At 59.2% G+C, this 12639-nt stretch overlaps 2 protein-coding genes across 9 annotated transcripts; one reads left to right on the top strand and one right to left on the bottom strand.

The window, feature by feature from the left end:
- Window positions 1-161: 161 nt before the first annotated feature.
- Window positions 162-5142, bottom strand: BAD (BCL2 associated agonist of cell death). 3 transcript variants are annotated; one of them, XM_039860108.1, is made up of 4 exons: window positions 5035-5142; window positions 4573-4767; window positions 1300-1493; window positions 162-661 (listed from the first exon to the last, which is right to left on the bottom strand). In XM_039860108.1, exons 2-4 carry the CDS (start codon window positions 4757-4759, stop codon window positions 536-538), a joined length of 507 nt encoding a protein of 168 aa, XP_039716042.1. In that variant the 5' UTR covers window positions 4760-4767; window positions 5035-5142; the 3' UTR covers window positions 162-535. The 3 variants fall into 3 exon arrangements, with proteins under 3 accessions (XP_039716042.1, XP_039716041.1, XP_039716040.1); XM_039860107.1 differs by lacking the exon at window positions 5035-5142 and adding an exon at window positions 4937-5029; XM_039860106.1 differs by lacking the exon at window positions 5035-5142 and adding an exon at window positions 4863-5028.
- Window positions 5143-5831: 689 nt separating this feature from the next.
- On the top strand, window positions 5832-9825 carry GPR137 (G protein-coupled receptor 137). 6 transcript variants are annotated; one of them, XM_039860079.1, is made up of 7 exons: window positions 5832-7233; window positions 7318-7367; window positions 8078-8189; window positions 8422-8571; window positions 8698-8844; window positions 8940-9058; window positions 9367-9825. In XM_039860079.1, the coding sequence occupies exons 1-7, from the start codon at window positions 6877-6879 to the stop codon at window positions 9524-9526; spliced, it is 1095 nt and encodes a 364-aa protein (XP_039716013.1). In that variant the 5' UTR covers window positions 5832-6876; the 3' UTR covers window positions 9527-9825. The 6 variants fall into 6 exon arrangements, with proteins under 6 accessions (XP_039716013.1, XP_039716012.1, XP_039716009.1 ...); XM_039860078.1 differs by having other exon boundaries at window positions 5833-7233; window positions 8078-8201; XM_039860075.1 differs by having other exon boundaries at window positions 5834-7233; window positions 8078-8303; window positions 8967-9058.
- Window positions 9826-12639: the final 2814 nt, after the last annotated feature.

The following is a 12639-nucleotide window of genomic DNA, read 5'->3' as shown; positions in this document are numbered from 1 at the left end:
CACTCCGCTTCCTGGGAGCCAAGTAACCCTGGCTCCGCTCGCCGACTCCTTGTCTCGGTCACTCAGAAAGAGACTCAGTTTCCCTTACGTGTGAAACGCAGGCACCGTCTGAAACTCAGTGCTCCCTCTGCCCGCAAAGCCCCTAGCGATGGACAGGAGAGTCGGCGGCACAGACGCGGGCTTTATTAGCATTTTTAGTGGTGATCATCGGCCCCCAGGGGTACCTCAGAGGAAAAGGTTCCGTTGAAGTTAGGGTTATTCCGACTCTCACCTGGCGCAGGCGCCTGGGGCGGGGTCAGGGGGCTACTTCCGGTAGCTAAGGGCAGAATAACTTCAAAATATCCGATGGGGCCGAATCCTCGGTGGTCCCTGCACACACCGGAAGGAAATTGGGCTCTGGTTCAAACCCCCTTTCTGAAAGGGACAGACCTGATCCTCTTTTTGCATAGGCCTGCGGAAACGACTTCCGCCCACACCCAAGATGGCTGACAACAGAGGCGCGAACGGGGAGAGCTTCCGGAAGTGGGACGCAAGGTCATTGGGAGGGGGCGGAGCCTCCTCTTCCCAAGTTCCGATCCCACCAGGACTGGAAGATGCGCGTCCAGCTGGAGTTTTGCCGCATCTGCGTCGCTGTGCCCGCGCTTTTCGGGCGAGGAAGTCCCTTCGGGGTGGGAGGAGGAAAAAATTAAGTGAGTTAGCTTTTATCCTGGCAGCCCGAGTCAGGGGCCTCCACTTCCAGAATCCTAGCTCTAAGTGAGAAGCCGGGGAAAGCAAAGACCACAACTCCCAGCATCCCCTTTGCCGGGGGAGGAGGGACGGTCTTCTAATTACTTAATTAAGCATGAGAGTTATCTTGTTTGGCCCCTTAGGAATGAGACGCGTTAGATCCTAGACGCTCCTTGCCAGGGGCGGGGAGAGAGGGCACCTAAGGCCTTGTATGTTAGCGCCTGAACCGGAGATCTACCACGTGGAAAATGGGACCACAATACGAGTATTAAAGAAGTGGTTCCGAAGTTGAAGGCAGAGACCTCGGACATCTGAAAGAGCCAGCCGAGAGCAGAGAGGCTCGCATGCCTCACGCTCCACGGATTTCGGGATCTCAAAAGCTTTGGAATTCTGGAGCGGGGCCTGGACTACAGATCCCAGCATGTTCTGGGGCTCGGGAAGGAACGAGTCCCGAGACTGCAGGTCCCGGCATGCCGTGGAATTCGGACGGGACAGCCAAGTGGGAGGTGACCTGGAGTGCAGGTCCCGGCATGCTCTGGGACTAGCCCGTCCCTTCGCCGCGGCGGCGCTCACCTTGAAGGAACCCTCGAACTCATCGCTCATCCTCCGGAGCTCACGGCCATAGCGCTGTGCAGCCCAGAGGTTGGGAGGCGCTGAACGTGAGCGTCCCCGGAAGGGGCTGGGCTCCTCCTCCTCTGCCTCTTCATCCTCCTCGTTCCCGGCGGGGTACGAGCTGTGGCGACTCCTGGGCTCCACAGACCCGGCGCCTGCAGAGAGAGTTGGGGGTGGGGTGGGGTGGCGACGTGAATCCCAACTCCTTTGTGCCCCCAGCATTCGCTCCACCAGCCCGCTGATGTATCTGTGTGCACATGAGAATATACCTTCAGGGCGCCAGTTCCCTCAAATATAAATTGAGAGGAGCTCATAGGTTTTTTTTGTGAAGATTCGAATTAACTTCTCCTTAATCCCACAAATCTTAATTGAGCCCTTATAATGGGCCAGGGCCTTAGCGTATAAAAGGAGCTTCCTCTATGCCTGGCACAAAATAAGGGCATAATAAATAGTAGATATAGTCATTAGTGCAAGACCAGGGGGCCTCCCAGCAAGCACCTGGGTTGTTAGCTCTTTAATCATCTCCATCCTCCAGCAGAGGAGAAGAGTCCCCTGGATGAGGAGGTGTCCTGTCCCCAGCCTGGCAGGGCTGAACTCCAGCTCTGCAGGTGACCTGCTGGTGCTCATCTGTTTCACTGTTGTGGCTTCCAGGAGACCCTGGAGAACCAGAACCTGTCAGCAGCTTGTCTGCACCTCCCACAGCACCTGATTTGGAGAAAATGTCCAGACAGGTCTGTTGACTAGGTAATATTTACGGAGAACTTATTATGTGCTAGGCCCTGGGCATTACCTTATTATCCTCCTAACCATCCTGGGAGGTGAGTTCTAACATTGCCTCCATTTTACAAATGAGAAAACAGGCTTAAAGAAGTTAAGACTTGCCCAGGGCCACACAGCTGTGAAACTCTGAGGCTAGAAATCCCTAGACCTTTGTTGGAATCCAGAGTCTAGTGATTATTACTTGAGCTTCACCTCTTCCCTTGTCCAAGCACCCTTCAGCTCTCTCTGAGTCTGTGTCTTCACCTCTGTGGGGACAAACCTAGCCTTTAACTACCAGTGGCTGTGTAATACAGGTTACAAAAATAGTATGAAAGTGCTTCGTAAGCTAAAAGTGCACGATGGTCATTATTCAATGAGGCACCTTTGCTGTGTTCGGAGTTTGTCTGACTTGTCTACTGTGTGCCATCCTCCCACTCCTGCCAACCCCATCCCCATATCCAGACCAACAAACATTCAACAACCACTCCCCAGAGCAAAAACCCAGAGCTAAGTAATAGTGGAAGACAGGCCTGGAGCAAGCGCCGGAAACGGGCTCAGATGAGTCAGAGCAAGGCCCATCTGTCAGGGAAGGCAATTTTGGAGAAAGCAAGATTTAGGCCAGGCTTTGAAGCCAGGGGATAACTATCTCCTCCCTACAAAGGACCTTCCGTAGAGCCCGTGGGTCAGCTCCAGGGGCTGCAGGGATTCCGGGGTCCCAGCTCCAGATATATGGGCGAGAAAGCCAAGAAAAGGAAGAGAGGGCTGGATCCAGGAAGGCCTAAGCTAAGAGGGTGTGGTCAGAGTCCCTACCTGTTCTGAATGTCACCAAAGCCCAGGCCCAAGATCAGGTAGGGACACAATAAAGCCTTTTAGGGGTGAGATGGCAGTGGGAACAGGTAGCTAAATCAGAAGCGGGGATTGGGGATAGGGACTGGAGGAACCAGGAATAGACTCCTGACAGGATCAGGCCCATTTGTGGGGTGTGGGCAGTGAAGCCGGGGTCAGGAGCTCAGTGGGCCCCACTTCAACCACCATATTCCTGCTTTCACCTCCTAAAGCCTCCCAGCATCCCAGTGAGGCAGATGCCAAGTTCTCCCTATTTTACAGATGAAGAAATGGAGGCACTTAGGTTAGGAACTTGCCTAAGGTCACACAGCTGGCCACTTAAGTGCTCAGGAAGTATCAGCTATTATTCTCCTTTACTAGCTCTAAGAACCACACAACCACCACACTTGACAGATGCAAGGCCCTAGAGTCGGAAGGTGAGTGATTTGCAGATGGACACATGGTCTGGGCACTGCCGCCTCGCCCAGGATCACAAGCATAAGAGCACTTGCTGTATCAACGTGGAAGTGCTTCACGGGTATTTAATTCATTACATCCCCATCACACCCTATGAGGGAAGTTACTCACTGTCTCTATTGACAGAGAAAACTAAGGCACAGAGAGGGCGAGTAACTTGCCAAGGTCACTCAGTCAATAAGTAGACAAACAGGAATACAAACTTAAACAGTCTAGCTTCAGGGTCTGAATCTGTAATTCTCATGCTCTCCTTGGGAGCCCAGGTTGGGGAACGCATCCCAGACTTTCTGCTAATGCCAGCTCTATCAGAAGCCTAGTCTATGGGGTGGGGGATTTAGCAGTGCCAAGCCAGCCATTGTCAAAATGGAACTCATTTGTGTCAACTAAATTTTTAAAAAGTATCCTATTTACTGGAAAAAAAAAACCTGAAGGATTTTTGTAAACTCCCTGAGGGGAGGGGACATGCATGCGAACCATCCCACCGTCAATCGGCTCTCACCCCTACATGACCCTGGGCAGGGCAGAGGCAGAGGCAGCTCTCTCCACTCTGGGGAAGGAAAGGGAGAGGAAGGGGGCATGGCTCTTCTGTGAGTGAGCATGGGTGGGTGCCCAGGCGTGCCCACTGTCGCTGGCCATCTTCCCAAAGAACAGGCCTGGGGCTGGGGTGGGGAAATGGGAGGAGCCTGTGGCTGGAGGTGCCCCAGCCCCAGGAAAGGTTTTCCTTTACACTTGGGCTTCTGAGTAAGTGGGTAGGGCTGAACATATCCATTGTCATGCGCCCATGAACATCCTTGCACACTTAATGAAAACAATGGTGTTCCAGACAGTTGCAGGCAGTGAAGCCCTGCTTTCTACCAAAGGAACCACCAAACAAGTGTGACCTTAGGCAAGTCACTTCCCCTTTCTGGCTCACCGCCTGCCTTGGTGATTTGTTCTGGCCCTACACTAACAGCTACATTCTTTGAGCATTTTGTAAGCGCCAGCACCGTAATCAAATGCTTCTTATATATTCTGCTAATCATCCTAATAGCCCTACAGTGTTTTACAGAAGAGAAAACTGAGGCACAGGGACTTACACAAAGCTACCCAGTGAGTGTGGATGTGACTGAGGTGCAGGTAACTACTGGGCTGGGGGCAAAGAAGACAGGCAGGTGGTTGTGGGGGAGTCCCTACCTCCATTGTGGCTGCTGCTGGCTGGCTGCCCCTGCTGATGACCAGCTTCCCCCAGGAGGCCTGAGGCTGTACACCGGTGCTTGCTGAGGCCTGGGGGCTGGTCCCCCGTGGGGCTGGGGCCCAGGCCCCTATCTGCAGGTCTGGAGTCTTCCTGCTCACTCTGCTCAAACTCTGGGATCTGGAACATGCTCTGGGCTGTGGGGGCAAGATGGTAGGTAGTTAAGGCACAGCTGGAACAAACAGCAGCCGGCGGGCGTGGGGGAGCAAGAGCCCCTGGTTCCCTCTCCCACCTTAGAACCCCAGGTCCGCCCTGCCTCCCAGGCCCCCATTTGTCCGCTGAGTCTGGCTGAGCAGGGAGCTCGACCTGTCCACGTAGGACCTAAATCTCCTTCCGGAGCCCTGGTGCTGTGGAGCCCCAGGCCCCGGACCCGCCCGCCCGTGGTGACCGTACGCCAGTCTCACCCTAAGCCCGATCTCGAGGCGCCAGACCCGGGCCTGCACCTCCCTCTAGCACCTAGTTGCCTGGGAAACGGGAACTGTCACCCACCCGGCCCAATCAACTATCGTAATGTCACCAGGGCTGGCCAGAAGGCGGAGCCACTCTCGGCCGGGGCCCCGCCCCCGCTGCCGGACCTGTTTGCTCCCCACCCACCGCCTTCCTCTTGAGTCCGTTCTTTGCCGCCGTATACGCTACTCCCGACTTTCTTGGATATGGGGCGTGTGTGGAAGCAGATGAGGGATTCTCTTAACCTGAGGACTAGCTTCTACTGACAAGTCCTTCAGCCCCTCTGGGCCTTAGTTTCCACCCCTGTAAAACAGGGATGATGACATCTCCCTCAGGAGCCAGTGAACTTTGTAAACCGAGTGATTTCTGTGAGTGAAGGCACTTTGCAAAGCTTTAATTGAAACTCAGCCGTCGGATGCATTGTTGTTGCTGTTGTCACTGCTCCGTCCGACTAGGTGACCGGGTTTCTCCTCCTCCCCACTGTGGAAACTTGGCACCGCCCGCATCAGGTGCACCACTCCCCGCGCCATCTGGGGAGCACTCGAGATAAGCAAGGAGCCTCCTCCCTGTCAGGATGGCTGTCCCGGCTCAGGAAAAGGGATAAGGGTTCCTGTGAGGGTGGCCGTAAGACTCGCGGTTGTTTCGCCCGCGCGCGCGGCGGCCAGCCAGGTGAGCGGGAACCACAGCCGGCCCGGGCGAGGGGCGGGCGGACCTTCCGGGAGCTGCGGGGCCCCGCGGGTTCAGATCCAGGGGGCGGGACCCGGGGCCATCTTGGCTGAGGGCGGAAGTTTCCTTCAGAGAGCGGGCGGGGGGAAGGCGTTGCGGCCCTCGGCCTGGCTGCGCGATCTGTTTGAGGATGGGAAAGAGAAGCATGGGCGCTGGCAGCCCCTCGAAGAAGCAGAGGCCGGTGGTCCCGGGCACGGCCCGCCCTACTGCCGGCCGGTTGCGGTGCCGCCCCAGCGCCTTGGCCGCGGGCCGCCTCCCGTAACCCTTGGCGCCCGCCGGCGACGTAGCTTGCTCCCATTCTTGAAAGACTGCGCGCCGGGCGCTGCGCGGGATTCGGAGCCCCGGCTAGACCCTGCGCAATTTGCGTGGCGAACGGCGCGCGCGCAGGCGCAAGAGGGGGCGGAGCCGCGGGAGCCGGGGAGCCGGAGCCCCGGTTCCCAGCGACCGGAGCCGGCTCCCCCAGCGGCAGACCAAGGCCTGGCGTCGACCTTTTCCCTCCCCTCGCGATTTGGAGAGTGAGGTGCAGTGGGGGTGGGTTGGGGGCAGCATCTGGAATTTCGAGGACCAAAGGCAGAGGCCCACCCCCCTACCCCATCCGGATTATTGAAGGAGAGAAAGCTCACCAGTTTGAGGAGGGGGAGAGCCGGGTCCCCCTTCAGCGGCCGCTACCCTGAGCCGACGGGCATAGGCCGGCTCTCCCCCTCCTGCCGGGACGACTCCAGCGAGCCAAGGCCAAGGACCCCTTTCCTTCAGCCCCTGCAACCCCCAGGTCCTGGCTCTGGGACTGGCCCACCACCCCAGTCAGCTCTAGAGAGATTGCCCTTCCACGCTCCTGAGTGAGGGGCTCGGGGCCAGGCCCCAGGCTGCCTGTGCCCCTCCTCGAGGGCTGCTGCAAGGGCGAGTGTCCCTCTGTTGCGGGAGAGGGCCTGGCCAGCCACAACTTCTTTCCTCCTGAGTTCTCCATCTCTGCCTCTGCACCCTGCAGCTCCCACCCCTCTGTATTTATTTTTACTTTCCTGGCCCCCTGCCAGCCCCTCCATCTCTGTCTCAAGATTCAAGCCTCTCTTCCTGACATGGAGAGTAACCTGTCTGGCCTGGTGCCTGCTGCTGGGCTGGTGCCTGCGCTTCCACCGGCTGTGACCCTGGGGCTGACTGCGGCCTACACCACTCTGTATGCCCTGCTCTTCTTCTCCGTCTATGCCCAGCTCTGGCTGGTGCTCCTGTATGGGCACAAGCGTCTCAGCTATCAGACGGTGTTCCTTGCACTCTGTCTGCTCTGGGCTGCCTTGCGTACTACCCTCTTCTCCTTCTACTTCCGAGATACCCCCCGAGCCAACCGCCTGGGGCCCCTGCCCTTTTGGCTTCTCTACTGCTGCCCTGTCTGCCTGCAGTTCTTCACACTGACGCTTATGAACCTCTACTTTGCCCAGGTAACTCTGGTAATGGGTGGGAGTGGGCCGTGGGGGTGGCAAGCCCCAAAGGCCCAAAGGAATGATGGGCGTTTCTCCTCCCAGGTGGTGTTCAAGGCCAAGGTGAAGCGTCGGCCAGAGATGAGCCGAGGCTTGTAAGTACTTGGGACACTGGTGGGCTCAGTCCTCAAGCCAGGGGGAGCCCAGTGCCCATTCCTTACCCCATGGCAGAGCTGAGGCGAGGACAGCCCAGGGGATGTTTGTGAAAGAGCTTGGAAAAGTGCGGCACCTGGCACAGATGGCTCAGCAGAGGCGTTGCATATGTGAAGGGCAACAATAATAGAAACAGCGAGGGGAGTGGGGACCCGTGTCATTCACGGTGGAGGAGGAGCTGGAGGCTCCAGCAGCCCTTGGAAGCTCTAAAGCCAAACCGATTCTGGGTGACCTTGGGCAGTGATAACTCTTGTCATTTGTATAACATCTCACAGTTTTTAAAGAGTTTTCACAAACATCTTTGATTTTTACAACTTATTTGTGAGGTTCTTATTATCCCCATTTGAGAGATGAAGAAACTGAGGCCCAGGCAAGGAAAGCAACATGTTCAAGGTCCTAGACCTGCTGGAGGCTGAGCCAGGGCTTAAACCCAGATCTCTGATTCCCAAGCTAGTGCTCCTTCCAACGGCCCACAGCTGTCAGTCACCTCTGACCTCCTTGGCCCTCAGTTTCCCCATTTGTAAAACCGGAGGAGTAGGTTCAGACTGGATGACCTGAGGTTCTGATAGACACCGGGGTCTCCTGGGGGAGGTTGGGTGGTGGGTGAGCACTGAGGGCTGTAGACAGGGGCTGACTCTGCTGTGGGCTGCAGGCTGGCCGTCCGAGGGGCCTTTGTGGGGGCCTCGCTGCTCTTTCTGCTGGTGAATGTGCTGTGTGCTGTGCTGTCCCGCCGGCGCCGGGCACAGCCCTGGGCCCTCCTGCTGGTGCGTGTCCTGGTGAGCGACTCTCTCTTTGTTATCTGCGCACTCTCTCTTGCCGCCTGCCTCTGCCTTGTTGCCCGGCGGGCCCCCTCCACCAGCATCTACCTGGAGGCCAAGGTAGGGTCACAAGCCCTGATGCTTGGTGTCCTGTGGGATCTTTGGGTGTTGCTCTTCAGGGTAGATGGGAAGCTGGAGCCTCTCCTCCCTGAGGGTCCCCTGTTGTCATCCGTGCCAGGGGACCAGTGTGTGCCAGGCGGCTGCGATGGGTGGTGCCATGGTTCTGCTCTATGCCAGTCGGGCCTGCTACAACCTGGCGGCCTTGGCTTTGGCCCCCCGGAGCCGGCTCGATGCCTTCGATTACGACTGGTACAACGTCTCTGACCAGGTGGGCATTGGACACATCTGCCACCTCTTTAGTAGCCATGGCTCCTGGTCCCCAGCTGGCCTGGGCCGTGGCATGGTGTCCCACTGGCACGGTGGCAGATTGACACGAGCCCCTGCTTTCCCACAGGCGGACCTGGTGAATGACCTAGGGAACAAAGGCTACTTGGTGTTTGGCCTCATCCTCTTTGTGTGGGAGCTGCTGCCCACCACCCTGCTGGTGGGCTTCTTCCGGGTGCATCGGCCTCCACAGGACCTGGTGAGGGCCAGTGGAGAGGTGTGGCGCTGGGACTCCATGGGCTGGGGCCTGGGTGGGTTGGGGGAGGTCCGTGGGGGGCAGGAGAGAGCATCAACGGCGGCTTACTCCCCCAGAGCACCAGCCGCATCCTCAATGGGCAGGTCTTTGGTTCCCGTTCCTACTTCTTCGACCGGGCTGGGCACTGTGAAGAAGAGAGCTGCTCCTGGGAGCATGGCCGGGGCGAGAGCACCAGGTAGGAGCCCCAGCCCCACCTCAAGACCCAGCTTGCTCCATGGAGCCATGGGGACCTAGAGCCAGGTCTTGTCACCCAGCCCCCAGCCCCTACAGTAGCCTCTGTTTCTGTCGGTACTAGGTGGGGGCCCCCTCTGATTTCCACCTCTTACCCCGAGGATGCAGTTTGCCACAGTCTGCAAGGCTCAAGCCCTGGGTCCTAGAGGTCTGGATCACTGGGCTCTGTTCTAAGCCTTTCTCCCTCCCCCAACTCTTGTGAATATGGCCCTGGTCACTGCCTTGGGACTGACCCTGTTTCTCTGCCTGCAGCATGTCGGGCAGCCTAGGCTCTGGCAGCTGGTACGGCGCCATCGGGCGGGAGCCAGGCTGGTGTGGGGGCAGCCAGACGCGGACCACCCCTCTGCTCTTCTCCCAGGTGCTGGGACCAGGCAGCCACCACCACAGTCTCTATTCCACCCCACAGACGTGATCCCTCTCCATTTCTCCCCAGAACACCCAGACCCCAGTCCTTCTCACCCAGGCCCCTGTGCCAATTTCATCTGCTGCTTCTTGCCCAGGATCCTGGGGGCTGTGGCTGCCTCCTCCCCCGGCCGGCTCCTTGCTACTTCTATTGTAGTGAGTTTGTGCTGTCCCCTAGGATGGGGGACATGGCCCTGGCTGCCAGATGCCCACAGCACCCTGGCATGACCTGCCGCCTCCGCTTCTACGCTGGAGCCAGCTACCTCTCCTGCACCTGCCACTCAATAAACAGTGTCTGTGCCCCATGTCCATCCACCGTCTGTCAGTTATCTGTGCTCTTCGAATCATCACCTGTTTGGCTGAAGGCTGATCAGATACTGGCCACTGAAGGGGGTCGCCAGGCTTCAGGGGCCACTTACCTCCCCCGGGCTGGTGGGCAGGGAGATGGAGGAACCTGCAGGCTGAGGGGAAGGAAGACCACAAGAGCCCTGCTCCCACTCATCTCCCCCTACTTGAATAATTTCTACTCTTTCTTCAAGGCCTCCTTCAGCTGTCACCTCCTTTATGAAGCCTTCCCTCTCAGGGTCAGGGTACCTCCTGAGTCTCCTTGCACTGTAACTATGTGGCTTTTATGCCTGTCGCCCTCTAGTGGATTGGGATTTCTGGAGACCCTGCTTCCCTGTCATTACATCCAACCTGGCCTTCAGGTCCAGGAGTTAGTTCAAGGGCCTGCAGAGGAATTGGCCCATGACTTAGCAACCCCCATCTCCCTACCAGGTATGGATTTGGCTGGGTGGGGTGGGGGGCTGTCCCTATACAGTCTGCCTGGTTGTCCTGAGCCCCCTTCTTTGGACGCCTCTAATGGCATAGTCACTGCCCTCTGCTGCCACAGCCCTAGGAGATTTGTCTCTTGGCTGGCAGTTATTTATCAAACAGCCTGTCTCCTGCACACGGACCTGGCCATCCCAGCTCCTTGGAGTCCCTGGGGCCTAGCACTTCACTTGGGACTATCCTGGAAACCAGGCCTTCAAGGACTTCCGGAAAGTGCATCTGAGAATCAGAGAATCAGCTAGAAGCTGGACAATCACTTTTTGTTAAAAGGAAAATTGCAAACATTTGTAGAGCACTTTATTGTGTGTGCTCTGCACACAATAGAGCATTTAGAAATACTGACCTCTTTAATGCTCAGAACAGCATTTAGAAATACTGACCTCTTTAATGCTCAGAACAGCACCCTGAGGTGAAAGTTAGCATCCCATTTTACAAGTAGGGACTGGCAGGCTCCAGTTTGGTAACTGGTCTAGGCCACCTACTGGTAGGGGGTGGTCAGCCTCAGAGCCCACGCTTCTGCCACCCACCCTGAGGGCTGAGGATCCCAGGCAAAAGCAGGGTCTTGGAGAGGGGGGGCGGGTTGTAAAGTGGCTAAGAGCAACAATGGCTGGAGTTCCAGGACCTGCCAGGGCCCTGGCTGTTCAGACTGTGGGGGAGGGAGGGCTGGCATCAGTTCCATGCTGGGATGGGCATGCTGAGGACTAAGGGATGGGGACACAGGAGCAGGGACAGGAGGTGGCCCAGCATGACTTCCCACAACTGGGCCCCACCCCACATGGGCCAACTCCAGCTTGCCTTAGTGGATCCTTCACCCTTTGATAGAATCGCCTCCCTTCTAAATAAATGTTGAGCCCAAGGGCCAGGCTGTTCCCAGGGGCGGGCAGCTAAGGGCCCTTCAGATCTGACGGTGGGCCTGGGAGGTTAGCGTGGCGCCTGTCCAGAGAGGTGAGCCGGATGATGTCCAGCCTCGGGCCGTGCCACTGGCACACCGGCTGGCCGAAGGGGCAGTGCCAGGGCTCTGGTCTGAGACTCCAGCGACAACCCTTCTTGGGCTCCTCTGCCACTCATCTCCCGGACCGGGACGGGATTAGGGCACTGAGCGGCGGCAGGTTAGGGGCTGCAAAGGGAGGCGCCGGCGGCGACGGCGCAGCCCGGAGGGAAACGCGGCACTGGAGGGGTTAAACGCGGGAGGAGGGGGGCTTCTGGCGGCGGGAGGGGGGTCCCAGCCTTGGCGGCCGCCCGCTCCGCCCCTGCAGCCGCCGCCGCCTCCGCGGCCCAGCCGGCACCGGCGAGGCCGCGCGGGAGCCTGAGCCGCAGCTGCAGCCGCAGCCTCAGCCGCAGCGGGGCCAACAGTGAGTGCGGGCGGATGGGCGCGGGAAGGAGTGCGGATAGGACTGCCGGGCGGGGCGCGCCGTGGGCGACCGTCCGGGCGGGGCGCCACCTCCCTCTCGTGGGCGCCCCGGGGAATTGTGCGGCCGCGCGTCCTGCCGTCCGTCACGCTCCGAGGCGTCGGCGTAAAGACGCGGGAGGCAGTAGGAGCGAGCGGCGAGTGTGCAGTGTGTCTGGGCGGCGGGCGCTGCGCTGTGGCCCCGCGGTCTGGGTGTGCGTATGCGAGCGTGTGCACACGTGTGCGTGGACCTTTGGGGTGCCGCGGCCTGGCCCACCTGCCCCTGGGGGTCCGGGTGTGCCCGTGAGTCTGGGGAGAGTGCAGGCTGAGCGTTTGCATGCAGCCTGAGCAACCGGGCGGCTGGCACCGCAGGGAGGAGCGTGGGCGCGCGGAGCTTTGTGCGGCGCGTGTGCGCGTGGGCGCCGCCCCCGCCGCCCCGGGGGCTGACAGCTGCCCCGGGGGCTGCTGCGCTGGTCCGGCCCTTGTTGCCCCCGCCCCGCACCTTCCCGGAACTCGGCACCCTCCCTCTCCTCCTACCCCCAATCCCGGCTATGCCTCGCCTCTGCGCAGCGACCCGGACCCGCCCCTGGGTTCCTCGAAAGCCCTGCGGGGCGCTGGGGGACCCTGGAGTCTCCCCGACCGGCCCATCGCGGCTAGCAGCGTTGCAGGGAGAGGCTGGAGGGGAGAGTGGAATCCGAAGATGCTGCCGCAGCAGCAGTGGACCAACCGGGACCCGGCAGCCAGGTCCCCGCCCTGTGCAGTCCGGCCTCTCCTCCCGCTTTCCCTTTGAGAACCCGCGCCCGCTCAGCCTCCTCCTTTGAGACTGGTTCCCCACGGCCCCGCCGGGCTCCCGGCGTTTCCTCGCTCGCCCTGCCTTTCCCGCAGAAGGCTCAGTCTCTCCCTCT

The sequence above is a fragment of the Pteropus medius genome, unplaced genomic scaffold, assembly GCF_902729225.1.
Source record: "Pteropus medius unplaced genomic scaffold, Ma_sr-lr_union100, whole genome shotgun sequence".
Classification (NCBI taxonomy): Eukaryota; Metazoa; Chordata; class Mammalia; order Chiroptera; family Pteropodidae; genus Pteropus; species Pteropus medius.
Note: the sequence above shows the minus strand (reverse complement) of the source record. Positions and strands in the feature narration are given on the sequence as shown.